The 12,796-nt window shown below is 39.3% G+C and overlaps 1 protein-coding gene across 1 annotated transcript in view; it reads right to left on the reverse strand.

Annotated features, from left to right (window-relative positions):
• Positions 1-258: 258 nt before the first annotated feature.
• The window catches only part of col21a1 (collagen, type XXI, alpha 1), a 33,711-nt gene continuing 21,173 nt past the window's right edge, over positions 259-12,796 (reverse strand). The window contains exons 13-29 of the mRNA XM_061744630.1: positions 11,347-11,400; positions 11,205-11,258; positions 11,070-11,123; positions 10,655-10,708; positions 7,805-7,849; positions 7,654-7,707; positions 7,505-7,558; positions 6,560-6,613; positions 6,343-6,414; positions 6,189-6,224; positions 4,406-4,450; positions 3,124-3,156; positions 2,886-3,032; positions 2,734-2,788; positions 2,460-2,651; positions 2,303-2,380; positions 259-1,344 (exon numbers count right to left, since the gene is read on the reverse strand). Coding sequence (XP_061600614.1) covers positions 1,157-1,344; positions 2,303-2,380; positions 2,460-2,651; positions 2,734-2,788; positions 2,886-3,032; positions 3,124-3,156; positions 4,406-4,450; positions 6,189-6,224; positions 6,343-6,414; positions 6,560-6,613; positions 7,505-7,558; positions 7,654-7,707; positions 7,805-7,849; positions 10,655-10,708; positions 11,070-11,123; positions 11,205-11,258; positions 11,347-11,400 — 1,269 coding nt within the window. The 3' untranslated portion in view covers positions 259-1,156. The remainder of the gene's footprint in view (positions 1,345-2,302; positions 2,381-2,459; positions 2,652-2,733; positions 2,789-2,885; positions 3,033-3,123; positions 3,157-4,405; positions 4,451-6,188; positions 6,225-6,342; positions 6,415-6,559; positions 6,614-7,504; positions 7,559-7,653; positions 7,708-7,804; positions 7,850-10,654; positions 10,709-11,069; positions 11,124-11,204; positions 11,259-11,346; positions 11,401-12,796) is intronic.

Here is a 12,796-nt window from a genome sequence, read left to right on the forward strand (position 1 = left end):
ATAATATGCACTGAGGCCCTAGAAAAGATCTTCAGCTTCAGCTGTGCACATGGAATCCTCTTAAAGCAGTGTCCTTGGTGAAAGAGGCAGATGGTGGGTTTTGTTTTGGGTTTTTTTCTCCCACAAAAGTTGCAATCCAATGATTTTAGAGGTTTTAGTAAATGGAAGCCACAAACCAGTACCAACATGTCGATATGAACATCAAAAAAGTTCTGGAAAGAACAAACACACCAACCAGCAAAGATCACAATCATCACGGTATTCTAGTTTTATAAAAGGAGAGAAAACGTATACAAAAGTCACAAAATAACATTACAAAAGCTATTTAAGACATGTCACTGCTGAAATACACAGTTATGACACTTATAAATAACAACAATAAAAACCTGCTACAGTAAAGAAAGGCAAGCCTGTGGAACATAAGATGTCAGCATCGCCATACGTAATAATTGTTCAAACATTTCAAATCCTAACTATTAAACAAAAAAAACTATGACATATAAATGAATGAAGGTTGTAATGACAGGGGAAATTGTTACTCTTAAACACAATGTAGCTACTGTAAAAGGTTTTCATGTTCAACAGTCAAAACTGGATGCTGTCAGAACGCAGGCTTACTGGAGCTCATAGTCAGCAAGAGGAAATCAAGTTCACAGTTTTGCGCTGAAACATGCCAAATTTCACAGATAAATAATGGTAAAGTTATTTTCTCAATATGTAGTTCATGTAGAAGCTTTGGTGTGTTTAGTTTTTTACGTAGGACACATTGTGCACGACTCTGCAGGACTGTGTGTAGAGAGTAATTAGAGCGAGATGAAGTGATGGAACACCAGGGGGCAGTATAGGAAAGTGTACCAGCCACACCGACATACAAGAGTTCAAGGTCTTCAGATGAGAGGTATTCAAAGCAGCCAATTATTCTTTCTCTTAATATGATGAAACGTCAAACATGTTCAGAGACATTAGAATAATAATTTAAAAAAAATACCACCAGAGAAACTAGGATGCTGACTGAGATCACATAAGAAGTCTCAGAAGAGGTACGTTTACTGTAGTTTCTGTGACAGAGAGAAACTGCAAAGATGAGATCTTCCTGAGAATGGCTGTTTGTCCCACATCAGCTTTAGACTGGTGCCTGCAGTGATGCCGTGTTACATCAATAGTTTGGGCCTTTGCTGTAGGGGTTCCTCCGCATCATGCCACCGTAGCACAGGGATGGGTCACATATGCCAGGCTGGCCAGGATGGCCAGGATTCCCACCTTTACCCTCAGCCCCATTTACTCCGGGGGCTCCAGGCTTACCTGGAGAGCCTGGTTTGCTGTACCCTTGAGGACCCATGGGGCCTGTGGACATAAAGATAGTGAGGCATGAGCAGTCAAAATCAATGAAAAGAAATCACAGATTAGAAAAATGAAAGTGTTACAATTGCTTCCATGTAGGGCTGGGCGATATGGAACAAAAGTCATATCTCGATATTTTCTAGCTAAATGGCGATACTCGATATATATCTCGATATTTTTTCTGTGCCTTAATTGGGGTTTCCCCCAAAGCATTATAGCATAGCATCTCTGTTAGCATCTCTGTTAGCATCTCTGTTAGCTTCATTTTTTTCTGAGGCAAACCCTTAAAAAAACAGTCAGTTTTAATACAATGCCTCGTGCCAAATGTCACACAGGTTCCTTTATTTTTTTTTTTTCCTAAAATATTTTTATCCCGGTTTTTTTCCCATTTTTACCACCCCGTGCTCCTACCTACTGTCAGTCCTGGGCATTGCCATCCTCTACCAACCCCGGGAGGGCCCTGCACAGGTTCCTTTATTAACAGAGGTCTGCACAATATCAAAATGTATAAAACAAATGAAATAAAAATAAACTGCCTGCATATATAGAATAAAAATGCTTATTGAATAAAATAAAACAAATATCCCTTTCCTGCATAACAATTAAATTAAAATACACTGTGCAATTAATACAATGTAGACAGTAACAGGCAGACTTTTCCACTGAGGTTGACAGTTGTGCAAATAACAAAACATTTGTGCAAATCTCAAATAAAACATTCAAGTTAATTTGTCACAAAATAAGTTATATCAAAATCATTAAAAAAAAAAAGTAAAAAAATATATATATATTATTTTTCTTTTTAAATCGATATAAACGATATTGTCTCGTACCATATCGTGTTTGAAAATATATCAATATATATTAAAATCTCGATATATCGCCCAGCCCTACTTCCATGTGAACTTTACATATTTTACGTAATGAGTATTGATACTAAATAATATATTCTGTTATTAACCTGGAGGTCCAGGTGGCCCTTGGTCTCCATTTGTGACTCGCCCAGGGCTTCCCTTCTCACCTTCGAAACCTGGTTCTCCTGGAAACACATGTCGACATGTTAGACCACTCCTGCAAATAGTTTTAATGACATACTGCTGATCTGACGTGACTTTTACCTTTCAGCCCATTAATCCCAGGATGACCTGGTCGACCATTGTGGCCTGGCATCCCCCTGGGACCAGTAAGTCCAGGAAGACCCCTTTTGCCCTGGGGGCCAGTCGGACCTGTTGCACCAGGAGATCCGGGCTGGCTTTGACATCTGCTGCAGCTACTCTGCTGGTTGCTCAGCAACAACATAGGCAACTCATCTAGGACCATTGACAGTGAAACAGTTTCAGAGGGTTCAACTGTACAGAAACAGATCATCAGTCACTCAGCGTTGCTACTCACTCTGAAGAATCTCTCTGCAGATTTGTCGAATGTGACTGTCTGACATTTCACTCGCCTGCAACGCAAAGTGATGGATCATGATGGATTTTCACTCTCCACTCCAGAGCACAAGTTCACCATAAAGATGATGGCACAAATCATGTCATACATACAGATCTTCCCTCAGGGCCAGGTGGGCCAGGACGGCCAGTGTTTCCCTGCGGCCCTCGGTGTCCAGCTGTGCCTGACTGACCCGGTTGTCCAGGCCGCCCCATTTGACCCTCTAGTCCTCTCTGCCCTGGATCCCCTGTTGTCCCTTTCTGGCAAGAATATCACTTATGTTAGGAATACAGACACTTCTTGTACACAGGGTACGTGGAGGGGCAATAAATACTTTTGAGCTTATCATACCTCTCCCTTCAACCCCATCAGGCCAGGTGATCCCTATCAATTAAAGACAGGATAGATCATTAAAAACAGATAATGCTCAGAAAGGTTGACTGCACTTACAAACATACTATTATCTACATCAAAGTTCACAGAAGCAAGAATCCATCATGACATCATGATAGTAGCAGTATTGCTAGGCTGACTCTAACTCCTTTAAAGTATTACTTTGTTGTACATTCAGTACTCGAGTTGAGGGGGGATGAGGGGGGATGGCATCCCCCCTGAAATAAAAACGGTCAAAATCATCCCCCCTTTCCATCCCTTATGTCATTTCATCAATGAATGTGGTTTTACTGCTATTTCAACATTTAGAGTCATCACCAGAAAAATAAATTATTTGACAATTTTCACCTGTTTCAAGTAAATTTTCACTTGAAATAAGTAGAAAAATCTGCCAGTGGGACAAGATTTATCTTCTCATTACAAGCAATAAAATCTTGTTCCACATGCAGATTTTTCTACTTATTTTAAGTGAAAATCTACTTGAAACAGAAGAAATTGTTGTTTTTTCCAGTGATGAGTCTTGTTTTAAGTGTAATGAGATTTTTTTTACTAAAATGAGACATTTAACTAGAAATAAGACAAATATTCTTGTTAAGATTTTGAGTTTTTGCAGTGATCCATGTTACTTATCCTGTGAAGGACAGTCATATTGATAAGTTCAGAAAAGTGTTTTTTATTGTTGTGTTTTGATGTATTTGATGTAAGCCCAGTGGATATTTAAAGCTTACAGAAGGCTGCATTTAACTGCTGCTATGTCATTCCTGCAGTATTTCTGCAGGTGTTTTGGTCAGTGCTATTATTTGTAATATATTATATTATTTGTAATCAGCACAAATTATCTGTCCCCATATGATAAAATCCACCATCCCCCTGATTTTTTTTTTACAACTCGAGTACTGTGTACATTAGTACCATTTCATCATAGTTGGTCACATTTAAACTTAGATTCAAGATTCATGGCACTTTGGTCATGGTGTGACTATGAATTGGATAGGAGGGAATGGATCAGCAGAATAAATGGACAAGCATTTTAAAAGGGGCCAAATCCAGACTGAAAAGCTTTTCACCAGGTTTTTCTGATAAATATTGACAAATAGGTAGTTTCTTCAGTGAAGGCTTTACTTTGAACTATTGCTCACCAAATTCACTGTCTAAGTGCAGTTAAATGTCACTATTTCAGTCTATGTTATGAGGGTGCATGACAGTCATCAGATTAGAAAGGTGATCGAAAGAAACTCGCCTGAGTCCCCGGATGGCCGTGCTCTCCTTTTTCACCGTGAATACCCTGGTGAAGTAATCACACAATAATTACATTAGGATCATGTAAGCAGGTGAATTGAGGGTTTCAGACCACAGTTAATGTTGAATGTTCAGTATACGGTACTTCAGATGCTGCTTCACTTGAGTGCATCCTCTACAAGCATGATGGTTCATGCAAATTTTTGTTATACATTTTTTAAAGGAGGTAAATACACAAACCCTAATATAAAATGCAAAAAAGCTTATATCTGTATTTGTTAATTTGTAGAAACTTCTATCATCTAACTTGATCAAATACATTGCATTTAGAAATTGTAGACACAGCAAGCGTTTTATACAAGCAACACACTTAAGAAAAAGCTGAGAAAGGCAAAGTAAAAAAAGAAGGTGTAAAGAGGTTTACACAGAAAACAAGTAACACCATTCTAGAAGATCGTCAGAAAATGAACAGATGACAGGTGAGGGTGTCAGAATTGGGTATAAACGGAGCATGCACTGATCATTCAATTCATTATACAGTATTTACTGCCGGTGAGCAGTTATCATTGGTGCTCAGTATGCCACCATAAAAATCATGATACCACGGCGTAACTGGAAGCCAGTACTATCAGCTGTCATATTGGAATGAGACTGGTCAGCTGCACACTGCAAATGTTCCCGAAAAGAGCATCCCATCTGAATCATTTTGGCATGATGAAGATTGTGCAATTGATTACAGATTTCTTACTGCATACTGTGTACTACATTTTGGCAAAATCATTACATACCAGTAGTGTTACATCTGGTTTTAAAACAGGCCATGTCATAAATATTGTGCATGACTTGGACGTTCATGTTGCTGTGTGCAACACCAGTGGGAGGAAACAATGCGTGAACGAAGACATCCCTAAGTTTTATACATTTCCGATGTGTTGTCCCTGCGCAGCAATTATGAAGTTATAGCACGGTGAGGAGACAGAAAGAGACTTTAGATTCACATGCCTTCATTTTGAGGTTTAAAAGCTGTTTATATGATATTCCAGGGAGTGACACGAGACCATGATGATAGCTGTCTGTTAGGTTGGGTTGGATTAGTCCTTTATTATTTTCATCCTAAAGCTTTAATGATTCGTCCGCACACAGTGTTGTCCAGTAGCCTACTGGGTAATTAAAAAAAAAGAAACTACATAATACAAACAGAAGACTTTTATTTTTTAAATCCCATCCAAAAAGGAATCAAATAGTTTAATCGTACAGGTAATAAGGTTCATTACGTAGCCTGTGTTGCTACAACACACAATAAACAAGCAGCATCTGTGTTGCTGATAAACTACAGGCTCTGCAGTGTTATGGGGAGACTGCTTTAAACATTTATGAAATAAGTTGGTCTTGCCCTTGCTTGTAAACCACTTTTCTCCAATTTTGGAGTCCGTACAACAGCACGTTACACACCCTTCAATGATATTTATGATTTACAACCACATGCTAATTGGCTAAGATACTAAGCTTGTCTATATTTACGAGCAGGGATGTGTTGTGGTTCACCACCTTGTGGTGATTCTGTTCTTGACTCCTTCGTTAAGAGAATCATTCGTCTTTCATGCCAACTTCAATCCTATTTATGGTCACGAGGTGGCAACAGAGGGGGATGGAGGTGAAGGTGTTGTGGTGGTTCTATCATCAGTGAGCTGTTTTTTCAAAACAAATCTTATCTCTGTTCAATGCATCATAGTGATATTTCACATCCAGGAAGAGGTGTGGTCTCGCCATTTCTTGAATCTTACCACTTCTCCTCTTTCCCCTGGATTTCCTCTTTGTCCCTGAAGCAAACAAAGGAACAAAAATTTTCACATCATAGTATGTTTTGTGGTAGACGACACACTCACACCAAAAAGGACATGAGTATTAAGTTCTTACAATACCGTAATAAAAAAATACCTTGCTTCCCACCGGGCCTGGCATGCCCGGATGTCCCGGCTGACCAGGTCTTCCTGGTACGCCTGCACTTCCCTTTAAATGTGGTTGGTTAAACGCCAAGAGTCAAAATGAATAATGAAAATGAAAAAGAAGCATTCCAGATGATAATTCTATGTTAGCGAAGAAAAAAAAAGTCACATGGTTCATATTAGAATATAAAAAAACAAAAAAAACATACCGTAAGTCCTTCTGCACCTTTTATCCCTGGATTTCCAATTTCACCTGTATTGCCCTTGATTATGAGATAAAATATGTTTTATTATACAGTAAAAATCCATGTCAGATCATATTATTGACTGAAGTATGGTTGGTATTTTCAATTTTATTCACTTTTTACTAATGATGCATCTGATACTTTGAAGTTTTTGGAATTTTGAGATGTTATTTTTGATCATCTGTAATCAAATGCTCTCTTTTCCAGGGATTATTTTCCATAATGTAGTTTTAAATGTCTGTGCCATTTACTTTTACATATTGCCTTATTAAAAGCAGATCAGCTTGATTAAAAGCAGATGACTGGGAGCCAGAACGTCCAGACGAAAAAAGTCTGTATAGCTTTCGGTATCATTAAAATTCTACTGATGAAAGCATTATAGCTTTATCCTGGTTTAATTTCGCTCCAAAGCTGTAGCCAAAAGATCATTATTTGCCTCAGTCTATTTTTGTAAAAAGAAAAAAAAAAGTGACCAAACATGTAGTGCCACTGAACCAAAAAGTGTTTGAGCTCCTTGCATAGAAAGCTTGAATAATAACGAGGCTAATGACAGTTTTCACTGCAAAGCATTGCGTATACACTTGGCAACGTGGGCAGGGGAATATGACGTCATCCAACTTGTTGCTGCTCTGTTCCTGCTACGCTTTGATTGGAAGCTATTTCAATAAAAGTAAAACCCGGCTTACAGTTAATCATTGCAAATATCACGCATGTGTACGTTTTGTTTTTTTAATGACTGACTATTAAGGGGTCATATACCACAATCAGTGTGCTTACGTCCCTCAGATTTACAAATCATCTGTTTAAAACTAGTGTTGGGTTTTCTTTTGTTAAGATCGCTGTATTTCGGATACAATGACAATTTGTTAGGAATTTGAATATAACCACATAACAGTCGTAAATCATTACTTTTGGTCCAGGTGTTCCTTTTAAACCAGGTGCTCCAGGTAAACCCATTTCACCCTAAACGACAGTGAAGAAATGATTTTGTTTAGTCTTCTGATTAAATTGAAACACTTTATTCAAATATGCAAATAGTCCACCAGCCATAATCTTACAGGTGCTCCAGTTGAGCCTTTTAAGCCCCTCGATCCATGCTCCCCTGTTTCCCCCTTAAATGAGAATCATGTCAATCAAATACAAGACACTGAATTATTCTAAATTATTGCTTCATTTATTGGGGACACACACATATTAGGACCTTATTACCTTCTGTCCGCTAAGGCCTGCAATTCCTGGCGATCCTGGTATTCCCTGGAGTAATCAGACAGATTGTATATTATCACAAATTGAAAAAAGTATGAGTGTACAAAAATATGTTTGTTTGGTTGTTTAAATTCAACTTAATACACTTTCACTTTATTTGCGTAGAATAATCAACAATTTTGCTGGAAAGGTAACAAATTGAGTATAAAAGTCCAGTTAAGTGCAGTCCAGTTCAGTCCAGTTCAATGTGATTCAGTTCATGTAATAGTTTTTATAAAGTACCAGTCTGTAGAGGGTTGAGCGGATAAGGAAACCATTAGATTTCATCAAATCCCTTCCCTCCTTTTAACAGAAAAATACCTCCCAGAAGAACCAGACTCAGGAAGACATCCATCAGTTTCGATGTCGATGTAGAGCGCACCAAAACAATAAAACATATTTTTGTAAGCCATGTTTTTGAATGCATTCAAGTTAAAGATCAGTGCCTTTTTATAGAAACCATGTAGAGCTTTTTCCTTTTCCCTTCAGGTCAGATTTTCGTAGATGTGAAAGGTTTGAAAGTTTACAATACAACAGAGTTTCACAAAAAAAACAACTCTTTACAAACAAAAACTGTCCAAATAAGCTCAGGTGTGATGTCAACTTTCTATTAAACATCTATGACACATACAGGCATAGTGGCTGTCAATACAAGCCATTTTGAGAGGAAACTGGTAAGATCCTGGATAAAATATCAAGAAGATGTCCTTTTTTTTGGTAAAAGTGTATGTTCTTCAACAAAAAAATGTCCTTTGTATAACCAAAACAAAACAAACTGAAGAGCCATCCATCTTCTTATTTACCTGCTAAACTCTGGTCAAGATTTCAAGGTATTTGTCAGCTGTCATGTTATACAAGTCAGGTTATACAAGTACAATAACTGCATTCCCACACTCACTGCAATAGACAGTTTAGAATTACTCAACTAAACCTGACGTGCATGTTTTTGGACTGAGGGGGAGTTGGGAAATGCATGTGAGTGGGGAACATGTACTGTAAACTCTGCAGAGAAAAGCTCCAGCAGGTACCAGGAACCGGGAACCCGCTCACTGTCAGGAAACACTGATAACTACCACGCTGCTGTTCAAAATGAAAAACTACTCAGCAGTGCACCCCCAACCTGTCCTCCCTTTATTTTACTCGAGATTTCTTCCTTAACCCTGTCATATATCAGCCCTTTTATCCAGCACAGATTCCAACTGCTTACAGTTTCTCTCTGTGTTCCACTAGTGCCTGTTACGATAAATAGACTTGACCTCTGAGTGTTCATTATCAGTATCTACGGCAATACTTTAAAATGTGTCCTATAAAAAGGGATAGACAAGTGTATCTGAGTTGTTCAATGCAAATAACTGAACATTTTGTGAAAATTATGTTTCTAAAAAAACATTTTCTGCATTTAGAGCGTGCACACATTTCTCTAATAACCATTAAAGAATATAAGGCTGTAAATCAAAAAGAAAAAAAATCTATTTGTCTGTACTTGAGAGCACATGTTTGAGTGAAAACAGCTTTGCCATTTAGTTTATGTCACAACCAACCCTGAAAATGGGTATTGTGATTCCACAGATCCAGATCAAAGCGTTCCCATTTTTATCAGCACCCAACATGGTATGCTGCACTTGCAGTACAGAAGCAGGTAGCACCAAGGTGTAACACACATTTCTAAAGAAAGACACCTTGTAGAACGGAGGGCTGGATTTGAGCGTCTACATGTCTGTAAAGACATGGCTAAAAAGGGGGTTGTTCTGTATCTCTGTGGTCATTTGAAAGAGCATGCCACAGATATTTCATCAAGTAAAATATGTTCCCTTTTGAAGGAATGAAGGCAGGAACGCAAATTATTTAATTCACTGAAAGCTAATTCAGTTCCACATGCAGCAGAGCGACCTCGGCAAGCCTTTTTTACTTTTCTGCTGCAGTTACTTTTTCTGAGATAAATAGTAGCAGATGCTTGGTTGTATAGCCTTGCACTGAAGTCTGAGTAGAGATAATGTTAGAATGACACATATAAAGGAGGACAGCAGTTAAATACACACACACAGATTGAATATGATAAACTTACAGAAGAAGACATGCCCTTGTTGGGGGCCCACACTGAAGCGCTGCATCTTGTTTTAACTTACTACTCTTGTCTCCTTGGTTACATGTCTGACTCTGGTTTTGTTGGGGGGAGCTGGCTAAAAGCCTTTTGGAGCAATTGACTCATCTTTTGTAGACCCATCACAAACTCTTGGACAACGGTTATAATCACGATCAGTGGGATAGCTGCCCAGTTGAAGCACTTTCTTCCCTAAAAAGATTTGCCAGACCACCACAGCATTCCCTCGATGAGTTACTTTCACTGCCTTAGATTAAACATGAAGCCAAAGCCAGCCAGTTACATAACAAGGCTATCCTGGGATGAACTACAAGGGAAATACCCCTAATTTACTGGCTGTCAAGGGGGGAGTCTGAGTTGTGCCGGCAGTTAACACACGACAGCTTTAAAAAGATGAAAATAAATAAATAAAGAAACTATTCATGCAACTCTTTCCGATACATAAATCCATCACTATATATGCCCAACATTTAGTTGCTTTATATAAATGTATTTTTTGACAATTTGTTGAATGCATGGTGAAACCTTTAGCGAATTCTTTTGTAATTCATCTGTCATTCTTGCACATTTTGCATCGAATTGTCAAAGTCTATGAGTTCAAGTGAAGTTGCAAAACAGCTGCACCAGCTGAAGCTTTCAGCAGAACTACAGGCGCACTGTGTGTGTGTGTGTGTGTGTGTGTGTGTGTGTGCGCATGTGTGTGAACAACTTACAGGATGGCCGGCCCGTCCATCAGCGCCAGGAATACCACTGGCTCCAACTTCACCCTAATACAGTGGCAAGGCATGTTTACATTTAATTTCACTTCCAAGTCATGCTTGCTTAGTTGGACATCTAGACCCCAGTGTGCACTGTGTCATATATTCTTACATGACTGGATTTATGAAATTAACCAAAGGCGAAGAATTTTTTTTTAATGTTAACAGATCTTGTCAAATGGGAACAGGAAAAAAACAAGAGGGACACCAGTGTCTTTCAATTTCCATGGTTGCCAAGCATCAACAGCAAAACTTTTGGGAACAGTTAATTCATTTACGAATGTGAAGCTCTGTCCAACTTCATGCCTCTATTATTGCCTTAAGCCTTGCATGAGCTTTGTATCACGTAATGATGGCAAAACAAGCAAACCTTTTGACCAACGCTCCCTGGTATCCCATCCTTTCCATCTCGTCCAGATACGCCCTGAAACCAAACAAAGTGTTTTCATCCACAATAATGAAGGCGCACGGCACGTGGATTCATTCTGAACTGTTTTTGACGTACAGGCTCTCCAGGAAAACCAGGTGGCCCGGAAGATCCCATGCTTCCTTTTTCTCCCTGGCAATATCACACAAAGTTGTTAATATTTTGTGTCATATTCAGCAAACAAGCTGCTTTTCTCCAATAAGATTTCATGCATGCTTACCACATGGCCATCTTTTCCTGGCAGCCCTGCAATTCCTGTTGATCCTGCTGAGCCCTTAGAAAAGTCAAAAGATTTCAAAATAAATTAAAGCTGCAAGCAGCGATAAACGGGCCCTCGCACCTTTGTGCACGTTCAGGCGTGCTGCAGTAGAAGCGCTTGTATGACTTGCATGTAGATTCTTCAGGCCTGGACATTTAGTGGATGACACCACCCATGACTCTCTATGTCAAACCATTCAAAAGTTATAGTAGAAAATAAGGACTATCAAATATTGACCAATCAGAAGAAGGGGCAGGGCTAATTAAGGCCAATGAAGGTCAAGTACTCAATACCGAGTAAGATGACATCACCCATGACTCTTTATATCACACCATTCAAACGTTATGGCAGAAAGTAGGAACTATCAATTATGGACCAACCAGGTGAAGTGGGGGTGCGCATTTTGGCATCTATCATCGCCACAGTAACGCTTTGGACTGAGAAAGGTAATGCGCGTCGTCGCAGGATGGAGACGCACATTTTGATGTATAACACACCTGGGTGCACGTTACGGTTCGGGCCGTATTAACTGTCGAAGGAATGGCATAAATTGCGCCAAAATTACAAGATTAATTCAAAATGGCCGACTTCCTGTTCGGTTTCGGCCATGGCTCCAAGAGACTTTTCTTTAAATTGCGACATGATACAGGTGTGTACCGATTTTTGTGCATGTACAAGGCACAAAGTTTTCTAGGGGGCGCTGTTGAGCCATTAGGCCACGTCCATTTATGCAAACCATGAAATATCAAATTTTTCGCCAGGCCTGGCTTGCGTGCAAAATTTGGTGACTTTTGCGGCACGTTTAGGGGGGCAAAAAGGCCCTCCTTTCAGAAGAAAAAGAAAAATTCCTACAGATACAATAGGGCCTTCGCACTGTAAGTGCCCGGGCCTAAAAATAATTCCTCCCTTGCATGCACTAATCCTTTCCTCATTAATTATTCATACAGAGATTAATCAAAAATAATTTGATTGCTCAAAGGAACCACTGCAGGTCTGCGTGGTTGTGTGACCGGCAGGCCTGAGCTGCATTGAGTTTGTCCCCCTCTGTTTACCGTAGCCACCACTTCATGGCACCCCCCTTGTTGGTTTAATGTTGTCAGCCACCAAACATATATAGTCAGCTTGTCAAGAGGCGAGGGCAGATTCACGGTTGTCCGGTGCAAGTATGGGGGTGATTGAGGAAAAGGTTCTCCATTTGGGTCGTCAGCTGCATCTGTGTAACTTGCAGCTGGGCTACAGAAGCTACAGTAGTTGTATTTTGATATTGGTCATTTTATTTTAGGCTGAACTTGTGTGTTTTGTCTTTTTTAGATAATAGGTGCAGTATATTTTAACATATTTAAATGCATTGCAACATTGTTTAATGTTTGTGTTAAACAGGTGTAGCTTCCGGTGTGATTGATATGCTGTA

Source organism: Cololabis saira, chromosome 17 (genome assembly GCF_033807715.1).
Source record: "Cololabis saira isolate AMF1-May2022 chromosome 17, fColSai1.1, whole genome shotgun sequence".
In the NCBI taxonomy this organism is placed as follows: Eukaryota; Metazoa; Chordata; class Actinopteri; order Beloniformes; family Belonidae; genus Cololabis; species Cololabis saira.